The sequence below is a fragment of the Onychostruthus taczanowskii genome, unplaced genomic scaffold, assembly GCF_017590055.1.
Source record: "Onychostruthus taczanowskii isolate IOZ18803 unplaced genomic scaffold, ASM1759005v1 scaffold13, whole genome shotgun sequence".
Classification (NCBI taxonomy): domain Eukaryota; kingdom Metazoa; phylum Chordata; class Aves; order Passeriformes; family Passeridae; genus Onychostruthus; species Onychostruthus taczanowskii.
This window is the reverse complement of record NW_024498462.1, coordinates 4,584,268-4,598,578: the sequence shown is the minus strand read 5'-3', so window position 1 is coordinate 4,598,578 and position 14,311 is coordinate 4,584,268. Positions and strand designations below refer to the sequence as shown.

Sequence of the window (14,311 nt, the reverse complement as noted above, 5' to 3'; positions counted from 1 at the left end):
CTTGTTCCAATATCTCCACCATATCCAGGCCACTACCAAGAAACTCCTCCACAAAACCCAGAGCAAACAGCCTGCCAAGAGCACTGTCCCAGCTGCTTTACCTCTCTCCAGGCCTGGAAACCCTGGAGCCCCTGGAAGGCCTGGTAAACCAACAATCCCTTCATCTCCTGGAGGACCAGGTAGTCCTGGGTTTCCAGGGTCACCTGGGGCACCTGTTAGAGAAAGAGGAAAACAAGGCAGAAAATCTCATCAGAATTTCTGCTGAAATACTGTGCAGTCAATTACTGTAGTGGCCACTGATCTCTCAGACAGCAAAGGCTGACAAGCTGTGAGCAGGAAGTCTGTTAGTCAAAGTTAATAATATTGGGAAAAAAATCCTCCTGAGCTCTTACAGAAGTTGTTTCAAACTTGACTGAAGGAGAAAGAATAGGAGAGACCAAGCAATTTGTCCCCTTACCTTTATGGCTTCAGAGACTGTTCCCATGCAGGCCTCAATCAGCTGTGGCATTAATTAAGCTAATTTTCCTCAACAATATTCTTACCTCATTGGACAACAAATAGCAGCAGAATGACATTTAGAGCACCCTTTACCATGCAGCACCAGGAAGCCATTTCTCCTTAGTACACTGGAGACAGATGAAGTGGGCCTACAGAGCAGACACAGCACTTGCCTGTGCTCACACACAGTCTGTCTCCCAGGCAAGACATTTCATTCTGCCTTGAGACACATCATTTGAATGGCTTTCTTTAAATTCTGAAGTTATAGACAAAGAACTAAATATATGTGTAGCCAAACAATACAGAAATAAAAAATAACAAAGGATGAGATTGGGATTAGACCCAATATACAAAGTGGGAAAGTGTTAAAATACAGTAAGAAAGAAAGTTGGATCAGAAAAAGTGCTTTAAATGAGTTCCAAAAGAAATAGAAATTTGTACCTGAAATGACTACACCTTCCCTGTCAATAACGACAGGCGGACCGGGGGGACCAATGTCACCTAATTCACCCTGTAAAGAAAACAGATTGGTACCACACTCAGATGGGTGATGGAGAGGAGGCTGCTTGTCAGGAAGCAGACTATTATGGTACCAACGTCTGCAGCCATTCACTGAGTAACTATCATTCTTTGTCTTGCTGAGGAATTCACTTTGTTCTGCTATTCATAATCATCTGCTGTCATGACTTACATCGTTCCTGTCTGATGAAACTGATGGCTGCTTCAGATAAGATGGCTGCTTCTGTCCAGCCATCCTCTGAATGTCTCCAATTACCTCAGTAGGAAGCACAGACGTATATACAACATGTACTGGAGAGCAGTTATGTCAGCACACTGACCAATATCAGGTAGATAATATCTGTTCACTTTGTGGTGAAAGCTGCTATGAGCTATCTCATTTTTGAAAGCTATCATCACTGCAGCTATCTGTTGTCTTGCTATACTGAATTTCAATAATAGAAGCTTACAGAAAAACTGATTGCTTCATAAGATCATCCAGGTAGAACAGGCAAGTTGTGACAAACTGCAGTGTCATTCCTTCCTCTCACTGACACTCTCAAAGAGTATCCTATTTGAAATCACAAGCACAAAATTTGACTGTCGTCCAAATTGTCATCATATTTATCATATAAACACCAAGCAGTGAGCCAAGGCAGTGCACACTTCATTGCTTCTTCCAGTAATATTTCTCTGTACAGAAACATCTAATACTACTCCTTCCATGTACTCTGCACAAAACATCCCTTCAATACTTGCATTTTACAAGTCTGCAATCTTGCTGGCAGATCAGTGTTTTCACAGCAAACTACTAGCTAATCATTTTCCACGCAGTTTCAAGCTCTCTGACTGCCCAAATTGTAAGATACCCATAAAATGTCTGCTATGCATCACCTGTATTTAGTACAAGAAATTGAACACGTTCTCAAGGCTTGTCCATACTTGCAGATCTGTGATCCAAGACTTCAGATAGCCTTGGCAACTATCTTAACATCGACTTACTTCCACCTAATCTTGCCTCAACAGTCCAATAAATATGGCACTGCTGTAAGGATAAAGGAGACCAGAAAGGCTACACCTAGAATTCTAAGTGATGAGGTTCAATGATTAACATTGAAAAAATTATTAAAATACCTGAGTGTTCATGGCTCAGCAACAACTCATTTTTGTCCTTAACAATAAAGTGAATGAGGAACTGAAACATACTGAAAATGACATTAAAATAAGGGCAAACAGGAGGTTTGATTGGAGCAATGATAGTTATTTATTCATGCAAATACCTCTTAAAAAACAATGCTTTAGTGAGAAGTTACCTTCATGCCTTCGACTCCATCCAGTCCTGGATAGCCTGGAACACCTGGATGGCCCTGCAAAATGCCATAAGCGAACAATGATACACAGTGAGACAGTAAGTGGCATTATTTTTCAGCTGAGACACCTGCAGAGCCCGGACTCAAATCACAAACCAAATTCTTTGTCCCACCAAGCATTTGAAGAAGAATTAAAGGCAGAGAAAACTGACGGCATCAATTTCTCAGCACTCACAAAATACCAGAGCTCCTTCAGGCCTCCTTGTGCTGTGAAGATGGTGAGAACTTGTGAGCAGGCTGAAGGTGTGCAAGTCAGAAGAACACCTAGGAGCTCTCACAGAACTGCTTGCAAAATGAAGAGTCTAAAACGTTCTTTTCCTTGTCCCACACATTTTTCCCCCCACTGTTTTCCCCTTCTAAAAAATTATTGGCACCAAAACACTGGGAGATGTAGGATCTACTGACTTTGTACTTTCTACTTAGCTTAACTATTTCAATAAGACAGGTATATTCATCCATCAGAGAACTTGAAGACACAATAAGGAAGTTTGTAAATCTTAAGCAGTTAGAGGGCTTCTATAACTCTTAAGAACAGCAAAAAATAGAAGAAATTTCACCTTTCTCCCTGGAATTCCTTCAGATCCATCCAGTCCCAAAAAACCCTAGAACAGCAAAGATATTAACTTTTAGAGGCTTCACCCTAGCTTGATCAGGCTTCAAACATCACCTCATCAAAGAATTAGAAGTTAAAATTTTCAAAAGGAGAAGCTACCACTGCCTTTCTTATCTCTCAATTATTAACAATAACAATGTAAAGAATTTAACAAAATAACTGATAAAAGCAGGCTTATGTAATTTAACTACTGTTTTTCTAATTGGCAGTTCAAGTTAAGGAAGTCATGGTGTCTCAACTTACTTGGAACTTAGGTGTTACTTTGTAATCACAAAACCAATAAATTTTAGTGTGGTGAAGATTTTCTATCAGACAGTTTATTCTGCACACACAGAACAGAATGTCTTGGTCTTCCTGTTGCATAGGAGAACATCACGGCAGGGAATGAGTCTGTTGATGAAAGGTCCACTTCACGTCTTTGAGAACAGGCATTTAAAGACTTGGTGAAGTTACCTACCCTGCCACCTGGTAAGCCAGGCACACCTTTTTCTCCTTTTTCTCCAACACCTCCAAAGCCCTGAGAAAAAATGTCAACATTAAATCTCTGTGATCTGTTTGGAATTGAACAGCACATCCCTAAGTAAAGGGAACACAAACCAATTTATTTACACAAATATACAATAGTGAGACAAAGGGAGCTGACTGTTTCTGCTGGGACTACTTTGTCCCAGAAAGAAAAGCTCCTATCAATCAGACTTGGCAGTATGTACAGTACAGTACCTGCTTTATTCCCCAAGACTCCCATCCATTTAAACCATGGCATATATTTCAGTAGCAACTGCAAGTGACCCCATGTTACAGACAGCAAAGATCTGCCAATGCTACTCTGTATTCTATTCTACATTGAGAAATTCTTTCAAGTCTCGTTTCTTAACAGCAGCGGCTCAAGGGAATGCTCAGAGCATGATTTTCCCTTCCAAAGCCCATGAATGACACAAAACTAACATTTTCATGCTCAACATATGGAAATGTTTGGTGGCTTTCCCAGTCAGCAAGAAGTATCAAATCCAGAGATAGAACACCAGGATTTAATTTCAGCAAGAGTTACAGTAGTTAAGCAATTTCCAGGCTTCGATCTTAAAATATCTTACAGTTGTGGTTAAGTTTGTACATATGTTCAATTTCACCAGCCTCAGTGGCTCTCTTGTGATGCATAAAGCTAAGCATGGAACAGGTCCAGAAAGGCTAATAACAAACTGTGCTTCATGTACAGGTTTTTCTTGCACGTATTTTTCCTAAGAACATCTGTACACTGAAGAAACTGGCAAACAATTTATCTTATTAGTCAGAAGTTCCCAAAAATATTTATTCCCTAAACTTATTGAAACAGCCTCTGTTTACAAAATGTTTTAAGCTGGGAAATAGCTTTCTGGAATTCAGGGATAAATTGTTTTTCTTAATTCATATAGAGAAGATGCAACACCATGCTGAGTTGATTAGCACTAATATCAAACAGCTCATTTTAACTGGGTGTATATGGATAGAAAGAAAGATCTGCATGTGCTTTACAGCTTTAAAGTAAAATAACAATAGTAAAAATAAAAACAATATATAATAACAATACAAAATATATATTTAGATATAATAAAAGGGGACAAAATAGGATTTTTAAAAATGTCTGTGGGACAAGGAACACTGCCATCAAGTGGCCATGCCACGGGCAGAGCTCTGAGCAGGTCTGCAAACAGCAGGCTGCAGATACTGAAATCTGGGCAGCTTTGCAAGTCTGTAGCAGGACGGCATTATATTCTTTGTACCTACACGACAAAAAACTATCAGATTACAGTTGCACTCTTCTAAGTGTCTTGTGAACATTTTTATCAGATTTTCAAAGTTCTCTGGTGCCTAGAAACTCCTGTAGAGGCCTTGTGAGCTATTCAGAGTTTGCTGAACCACCTAAGCCTTATTGGGCAGGTGTTAAAAACACTCTTCTGTCCTTACCGGGATGCCAGGCAATCCTTGGTCTCCGGGGAATCCTTGAGGACCTGGCTCTCCCTGGCAAGGGGCAAGAGACAAACACAATAAATCCCTGTGTCTGTGAAAGCAAGACCTTCCCTGTCCGCCCTCCGCGCTCCTGACACCTAAAGCAAAGCTGTGTCCTCTGTTTGCCAGCGAGGGGCCTGGGTTTGTGTCACCATGTGCTGCATCAGAGGTCTCAGCACAGACTGGGCACTTCCCTGGCCACTGCTGCTCTGCTGCCCACAGCTGCTACAGGCCACCCCAGGGACATTTCATAGCACCAGCTGGGAAACTGCAGCATGCACAGTGCCTTGTGAGAGCAGCAAAACAGCACATGATGGACAGCAATGTTTTCACAACTCTGCTTCCAAACTCCAGAGCGAGCCCAAAGGAATGGGGTTTGTCTGAGCCTCAGCTCACACTAACGTAAATTGAGCAAGTACAACAATCTCTCTCATGACTTTATACAGGGGTTCAGGCAAGCTCAGGCTGGGCTCCCAAACCAGCCTGTATAAGTCTCAGATTAACTCAGTATGGCTCAATTTCAAGTGTTTAGAGAATCTTTAACTGAAGGACCACACAGCTTTTATAAAAACACTGATGACCTAAATTCAGTCTCAGTAACCAATGCAAAGGTGAAAAAATCTGATTATTTCAGAGTAGTGTGCACTAAAGCAAAAGAGCTGGAGCTTCCATTTATTTTTCTAAATTGACTTTTTTGCTCCAGCTGACACAATTTCACAAGTTCAACAAAAACAAACTACAGTTCACTTATTTTTAGTATTAATGACGAAAAACATTAAATAGCTTCCAGATTTCTTCTGAGAGGTGTGTATTCTCTAGTGGTCCACAATGCTCTGAGCTATGAATATTTTTATTCAATAACCATTTGACAGAATATACTGGCACAGAAAATTATTTTGATTTGGAAATATAACAGCTTTCATATTTTTTATAACAGCTTTCATATTTTTTACAACAGCTAAACTTTTGTTTAGTAATTTTGTTCATTCTTGAATGAAAGAGCATGGAGAGGGAGAGGGTTTGTAAACTGAATTTACAGACCTTTTCTCCTTGCTTCCCCTTTGGAAATCCCATGAATTCCAGTATTCCAGTGGATGGTGGGGGACCTGGAGGTCCAGGCAGCCCCACATCACCCTGTAAACAAAAAAGGAAGATATTAACGTAGCAGACCATGTTTGATTTTCTATGGAAATGGCCTACAAATTAGAAGAAAAACCACTTCAATTATATCTCATGTATATAAATCTGTGTGCCTGAATGCTAGCATGGGACTTTAGTCATGGGAATCAAAAGATCAGATGGAAAATCAGGATGAACAAAATGCATCTGTTTCCAAAGCCTTGTGGATTTAAAACATGCCAAGGGAAAAAAATACGCCTCAGCTACTGAACCAGTAGGAAAACATTGCAGAAAAACTTTGGGGAGAAATAAAAAAAAAGAAGAGAACGAACAATTAGAATTGTGGAAGGTAGAGAACCAATTTCAACATCAGCAGAATGAAGTCCCAGATTGAGACCTTGAAGAAGCCCCATTTTGCCTGTGTAAATTCTGACTACAAGACGCCCATTTAGGATAGTGAGACTATAAATTACACACCAGTTGACTCAAAGAATGTAAGGAAAGCCAGGAAGAATGAAGGCATTGGAATAACTCAATACAACAGTTGATGGTCCAAAGAAATTGAGAAGTGGAGATTCAAAAGATCAAGACCTCAGGTCTTGATAACCACAAAAATACTGCACTGACTTGAGATTTCCCCTTCTTCACTCAGAAAAGGCTCCCATCCTTTTTAGTGTACCAATAAATAAAGAAGCAGCAAGATTCTTTAGTATTTGAACTACCAGTCAGTCCAAGAGAAGAAGAGAAAAAGAAGAAAATGCTAGAATCTAGCCACTTTCTAGAGGACCAAGCTGTGATGGAACTCTGGAGCACTATTTCATGCTCTTTCCATAATAAAACAAGTTTCACTTACCTTTTCTCCTTTCTCTCCTTGAAAGCCTAATCCCATGTTACCCTAGGAGAGAAAATAACCATGGATGAATGAATAATAAAACAATGGCAACAACAACACCCCTATTATCTAAGCCCACAGCGCTGTTAAACCCCAAAAATTAGGTGTAAAAAGAAAACAGGAAAGGTAGCTACTTACTTTTGGACCTGGTGGCCCAGGGGGACCCACTGGACCCTAAATGTAAACAAGATCAAGATTTTATTCCTTCTGACTTAATTAGGATGCAAACAATTGGAGTAATGCTGGATCTGCACTGGGACCTGAAGTTTCTTGCCTTCAAAGCAAAAGCAACACACATGCTCTCAAGTCATCACATCTCTAACAGCACAGCTCTTTGGCAACATGGTTAATTAAGAGAAAACTTCAACTTAAACCCAACAAAAATGTAGTTTGGTTTTACCTGTGCCCAACAGAAATTCTCTTGTAGGATCTTGCAAAAGCAGCTCTAACACATCTCATGGCAACAAAGGCTCCAAGCACCAGAGGTCAGCCCATTCCCCCAGCCCTGGGATGAGGCAGTGCTCAGAGCAGTGCAACAAGGTGTTTGTGTTTGCAGAGAGCCCTGCAGAGCTCTGCTGGAGCCTCGTGTGCTGCTCTGGATGCCCAGAGAGGAGCCTTTGCTCTTGTGATCACATTAAACTACTCAAAACTGAGCACCCTATGCTGGAAGTCAGCTGTGCTCAGTGTTTTCAGATGCACAGGCACTCTTGCTCATTGCCATGACACAAACAGAGACAAGGGGAAGGAAAACTGCCAACAGCTGGAACTGTTCTATCAACAAGTGCAACGGCTGAGGTCTCTTACCTGCAAACCTGGTAATCCTAGAGGGCCTGCAGGACCTACTGGACCTGGAAAACCTTTTGGGCCCTATAAAAATAACAGAAGACAAATAGAGGATGTGTAAAATTTACCTCATCTAACCCCATCCAAAGTGAGCCTCAGGAAACATAAAGTAATATCCCCTAGTTAAGTAAGCCAATTTAAACATTTTTAAATTAAAAATAAATTTAAAAATTGATTTCATATGATCAGATGTACTTTGAAAATCAAAGTTACAAAGTTCAGTGGTAGAAGGGAGTTTGATTTGAAAAAGGAATAAGGAGATAGGTAACAGGAAAAATTGGACTTCCTCTACCATCACCTGGACCCACTCATACCCTTATAAATCTAGAATTATTACACTACTGGTATCACACATGTAAATACACTTCCCACTAATTTGAATAGGGTCCTTGAGAATCAATACCTGAAAATGTACCTACTTAATACTGTTTAAAATCATTATGCCCCACATTAAACAACTTACAGGAACTCCATCCAGGCCAGGAAGACCATTTTCACCCTAAAAATCATAAATGCATACATAAAAATTACACAACATTATTGCAGAAAACTGTAAGGAACACCAAGCTTTACATAAATATAAATATTTGATGTTAGTTAATATTAGATCAAGTATAAATAGGAAAATATCTTGAAATCTATGCTTCTATATTTGAATTGGGTAATGGACACCTCTAGAGAAATTGTAACCATTTTATTTATGTGTAACAAGAGAAAATAAAGTGACATTAAAAATATTAATTACAAAACCACTTAAAATACACTACAAAAACTCTTATTATATGACTGCTATAAAATATGCAAAAGCACATCATCATAATAATAAATTATTTCCCATAATTACAGAAGTAAATTAATAAAGATCTATTTAACTTTTACGAACTTATGAGTGTATATAATGTAGATAGAATTTTAAAGGAGTTCCTAATTTTGACCAGCAAAGTCAGTGTGAGAGGCCTTATATCACAGAGTGAATTTTTCAATATTTTCAATATTTAATGAAGCATGTACGTAAACAGAGAATGTGACTGAAATTTCTAGTACCTTCCAGTACCAGAAACACTGCGAGGCAGCTGGAATCTCACAGCAGAAGTTGTAACATGCTCTGAACAATAACAGGATGAGCAATGTCTCACCATCCCAGTATGGGATGAGTAAGATCTCTTCAAAGACCAAGCAATTCCAGGTTCTGAGAGTATTCTGTGCTGCCATTAATGAGGTTATTACAAGGCCTTTTGCACAGCTCTGCACTCAGACACACAGGACTGACACCACGAGCAATCAAAGCTGCCGTATCAGCCCGGCAACCTGTGGGACATCAAAGAGTTTCTTGTGCTGCATTTTCTCCTGTGTGATGACAAGGCTTACCTTCATTCCTTTAAGACTGCCTTGAGCAAAAACAGGTTCTCCTTTAAGGCCTTTTGGGCCAGGACGACCCTGACAGAAAAAAAAAATTGTAAAAAATTAATTTCTTGAAAAAATACTGCTTTAGTTTTTAAAGACTCTCTAATTAGCATAATGAACAAGGGAAACTCCTGGCTCCAGTTAACTGTAAAAGTACCACTGCTGCTTTGTCAGAGAAGCTGTGCTATTATGAGAACTAAAGAGTTCCTGGAGCTTTAGGAATACAAGGTTCTGCAAACATTTTCTCTGATATTTTCCTGTTTATATTAGATTTCCCTTTCATTTCAGGCCTTTCACAACCTTAGATCCTATTTGAACCTGTTTGATGTGGTATAACTCCCCTGCTCACATAAACATCAATGCCATTTAGAGGGACCTGGCAAGCTTGAGGGATGGGCCCATGTAAACCTCACCAAGTGCAAGATCCTGCAACTGAGTTGGGGCAATCCCAACCACAGATTCAGGCTGGGCAATGACTGGATTGAAAGCAGCCCTGGAGAAGGACTTGGGGTACTTGTGGATGAAAAACTGTCAGTGTGAGTTTGCAGCCCAGCCAGCCTCCCATATCCTGGGCTGTATCCAAAGCGGCGATGGCAGCAGGTGAGGGAGGGGATTTTACCCACAGGATAAAGCGGGTAAGAAAACTGAGCTCTAACAACTCTAATAAACTTAGGAGATTTTGGGTTCTTCCTAAGTACTTGGCAGTTACTTCTCCAACAATGTCAGAAAAAGCAAACCCTGGTTTAGTGATGACAGAACACCACATCTGAGTTGGGACGTACAGGCAGTCCAGGTAGGCCAGGAAACCCATCAGGTCCAGAAAAGCCAGGACTCCCCGTGGTGCCATTGCAGCCATCGAGGCCAGGCGGGCCTCTGGGTCCAGGCTGCCCAGGGTGACCCTGTGTAAAGGGAAAGAGAGAGAATGAACAACAGGATTTGTTATTTGCCAGTAATACTGTTGTCCTCAGAAAACTGATATCTTCCTTCCAAATGGCAACACCAACAAAAAGAACTGCGCAACTCCTGACCAAGTTCAGCGTATGGCAGAGTGCAACAGAACAAGCTTCTTCAGCCAGCTTTGTTTATCCTCCCTAAAGGTTCAATCCTAAAACAATGGCTTCATTGATCTGATTACCTTTTTCTCCAAGGGATAGTTTTCTGAAGTACATAACTTGTGCATGAGTAGGTCCCAAAAGGGACCATCCCACAGCAGTGTGAACCACATGGAATGTAACAGTGTCAAACAGCACGCAAGGGTGCACCTGACACCAGGAATGGAGCTGCTCATGTGAAAGAAAGGGCAGAGGCAGACTCAACAATACTGAGCATTTATAATTCAAATCTTCTTGGAGTTTCAGTGACTTCTCTTCCTCTCCAGTGTGGATTCCTTCTTTTAATAGACCAACAGATGTTAAAGCTCCAGTATCAGTCCATTCAAGCAGAACAGCTTTATTTGTTATACTAAACATAAGACCTTAGGCAAAGCAATTGGGAGAAAGATCCAATTAAACTAACAACATTAAAAAAAAGTACTTGCAATGGCCAATTATGAAGTAAGCAGAGCAAAATGCAATTGTACCTAATTCTGATTTCTCACATCTTTTGCCCTGGTATAGATCTACTTATTTGACTGGAGTTTACTCAGCATGGTACTAGTGCAAAGGAGATCACAGTTTGGGACTTCAAGTGTTTTTTCTTCAGTGCCACATGAGTATATGAGGACAGAAGGCAGAAAGGCAGAACTGTCAGTCACATTGCCCAAGTGTCAGGCAGCTCCTGATTCTGCACTGCTTTTCCTATAAGTGAGTCCTGTGGCACTCAACAACATTGTTTTAAGGCAAGAAGAAAAATTAAACTTATGGAGATAGTATCAGTAACTTGACAGTTCTCTCTCCACTCTGTACACGGTGATCTTGACTCATCCCAAAAGTAGTTTTGTTTGATCCCAAAGATTTGTCCTTAAGATATGGCACTAAGCAAGCTATGACTCACATTAGGAAAGTAAAAAACAAACATGGATAAAATGGAGATAAAGCAGAACATTAGCAATTCTTCATGGCTGACACTTAAAATAAAGCACATTTGCAACACCAAAGGTCTTCCCAGTCCGAGCCAATAGGAGAATACATACTGACAAGAAACTCAATGAGAACTTTGCAGTAATGTAAAGCTTTTTATCTAAGGATCTTTAAATACCTTGAAAAAATGTGGGAATGCTATAACCTAATTTTATAGATGGGAAGCTCAGGACACACAGTAGCAGGGTGATTTTCTCAAGGATGCAGAACAACTTAAGCCATATTTATGTAATTACTTGAGCTGATCACTGGCCTCAGCTGCTGCCAGGACAGCTATTCCACATTGCAGCTTATTCACACGTACCTCCCCCCTGTGCTGGCAGGGTAGGAAACAAACACAGCAGAGAAATAACTGGTCTGTTTCTTAATGGGGTTAATTTCCAGTCAGATGAAGTCCTTGGTCCAGCTCATTTGGCAACTGCATTGAGATTTGTGCCAACAAAATCGAGAGGGACCTGACCTGCTTTCTGTCAGTCAACAAGGTACAAACTGAATCAATGTCAGGTGTGTCTCAACTGCATGATTAAGGCAGCTCACCCAGACAAATATAAATTTGAGATTTAGCAAGGAATGGAATGAAGTCATCCTAAAGTATTACCATCAGAGATCACTGAATTAACAGCACCAGTTGCTCTGATGATTAGTCTGCTTGTCAAAATAACCACATGTGGTGTGCAAGCAGGGACTTGCCAGGCCCTGGTAAAGCAACTGGAGTAGGCTGAAGCAGCAATTTATTGCCACTTAGATTTTTCTCTTAGAAATTACTTAATTAATTTGATCCATGCAGGATATCATAGCCAAGAGCATCAAGTCTCTGACAGGACAGGCAGTGACTGCAGAGTCAGAGGTCAGAGCTGTCACTGCCTACCAGGTCTTTCACTTGGTTTACAGCACAAACAAGATCAGGAGCTACGTGGGAGAAGTGCACACATATCTGGTTACAGCACAAGGTGACCAGCTGCAAGGTTTAGTGAAGCTGAAAGGGCCAACATCTGCCCCTCAGACTGAGACAACAGGGAGCCAAGCTGCTCCAGCTTTCCTGCTGGCCAAGAGCCAGCCCGTGGCACGCAGCTGCCGGGTGAGCCACGTCCTGGGAAACACTTTGGGTGAGATCTCCTAACTCTCAGACCAAGACAGCCTGTAAGAGGCCCAAAGGACTTTGGTATCCTCTTAAAATGTGAGAAGCGCTTACAGAGAGAGGACATAAAATATGCTGATCACAGTGATTTCTTATGTGTGCCAAATAAATCTGTGCCCCTGTCACTTAATCCCATGGCATCCGTGTCTGTGGTTCTGTGCCAAAGCATGACACAGACTGACACACAAGCACACACACACATTCTGTGTCTTTTGCTTTAGGAAAACAATCCACAGGATTTCCTACTTTAAAGCTAATCTGCAATCAGAGTTCATAATATTTTGTTTTAGGACCCTTATCTGAGGAGATACTGAACACCCACAACTGACTTCCTAGAGAGTTGCCTACCTTAAAAGAAGCTTTTTCCCAGGGGTTTAGAATACTGATTTAAAGAGCTGGTTTGACCTGAAAAAGTGGTGGTTAATAGTTTCATTGCTCTCACCTCCTCTAATTCCTGTTTTGGCAGATGTGCCAATTGAACACAAGCACCTCAATTGACTAAGGTGCCCTACTTTCACAGACTTTACTTATACATGTCAGGGTGATTAGTTTACAGACCTGAGTTAAAACACAGGCTGGAGAGATGCTTGTGCTCTCTGTACTCACAAAAGGAGGCATTTGGTGTGAGACAGATAAGGAAATTTGAACTGGTTATCTGGGCCCTCCTTTATCTGACTCTTGCTGTACACTGACACTGTGATCCCAAGGGGCCTCTTTTGTAAATCAAACAGGGAAAAGGCAATCCCAACAGGACAGCTCAATAAATAACTAAAAACAGAGAAACAAATGCAATTAGGGATGAATACAAAACTAATTGAATAAACAGCTTCATGGGTTGCTAAGGCAAGTGGCCTTTCTACAGCCATTGCCAAGTGCTTGCATTTACTCTAGGAAGGTCACAAAACTGCCTCTTCATACAGCTTTGGCTGTCATGGCACAGACAAGGGCTCACTTATCATAAAAGTATTTCCTTCTAGAACTCCTTGGACAATTCATGAAAAGCTATATACATCTCCCAGCTTCAGTTCCAGCCTTTGCCAGAGGTGTCCTTGAATCTTGTTCAATAAGAAAAAATAAACTTCCCAAGTAGGGCTAAGGATTTGAGGGCTTCTCCTACAGCATGACATGAAAGTCTAGCAATAAACACATGTAGCTGCTGTATTTACTAGGTTAAAGAGATTAGTCAGGCCAGCTGCAACAACATGATTTACTTGCCACCAGCATTCCCCAAGGGAACTCTGTGGAATACCACTTCCCTTAAGGTCAGCAGTGGGATTCCCCTCTGAAAAAGGGCCTTGCCCATGGCCATGACTAAACTACACCTGCCCACACCAACATACCTGCCTTCTACAAAGAATCTCTCTTCATATTTGGATGTGCAGAGACAGCAAAATCTTATTACTTCTCCCATCTCTCTCACACACACATGTTCTCTCCTTTGCTCTACATTCCACATATCCATATGAAGTGCCTATATTGGTATACACTTCACAAAAAAAACCTTAAGTTGCTCCCTATCCTGAAATGTAATGACAACAGTAAAAATATTTACTCAAGCACTGGTGGTTGCTATTTTCACCCTACAATGGAAGCATTTATCTTAGTGGTTATAATGTAAGCAGTATGAAAAAGTTTCCCTTTCCCCTTTTTCTGCCCTGCAGTTGCAGCACAGAAGAGCCACAGTGCTGAGCACTTTGCTACTCATGACCAGCAAAATTTGCCTCTTTCCCATTCACCCACCTGCAGAATGTTACAAAGCAGAGTAGATCTGCATATGCTGGAGGCTTTGAATCCTCTCATCTGCCTCCCTGCTCTCCCCTTGGAATGCCTGTCGCTGCCAACTACCTGGCAATGGCTGCTGCTCTATCTCTGCCT

At 41.0% G+C, this 14,311-nt stretch overlaps 1 protein-coding gene across 1 annotated transcript in view; it reads right to left on the bottom strand.

The window, feature by feature from the left end:
* The window catches only part of COL4A6 (collagen type IV alpha 6 chain), a 109,385-nt gene that overhangs the window by 23,423 nt on the left and 71,651 nt on the right, over positions 1–14,311 (bottom strand). The window contains exons 6-18 of the mRNA XM_041396640.1: positions 10,003–10,119; positions 9,185–9,253; positions 8,280–8,315; positions 7,778–7,840; positions 7,112–7,147; positions 6,935–6,976; positions 6,004–6,096; positions 4,921–4,974; positions 3,437–3,496; positions 2,924–2,968; positions 2,310–2,363; positions 940–1,009; positions 102–212 (exon numbers count right to left, since the gene is read on the bottom strand). Of these exons, the coding sequence (XP_041252574.1) occupies positions 102–212; positions 940–1,009; positions 2,310–2,363; positions 2,924–2,968; positions 3,437–3,496; positions 4,921–4,974; positions 6,004–6,096; positions 6,935–6,976; positions 7,112–7,147; positions 7,778–7,840; positions 8,280–8,315; positions 9,185–9,253; positions 10,003–10,119 (850 nt within the window). The remainder of the gene's footprint in view (positions 1–101; positions 213–939; positions 1,010–2,309; positions 2,364–2,923; positions 2,969–3,436; positions 3,497–4,920; positions 4,975–6,003; positions 6,097–6,934; positions 6,977–7,111; positions 7,148–7,777; positions 7,841–8,279; positions 8,316–9,184; positions 9,254–10,002; positions 10,120–14,311) is intronic.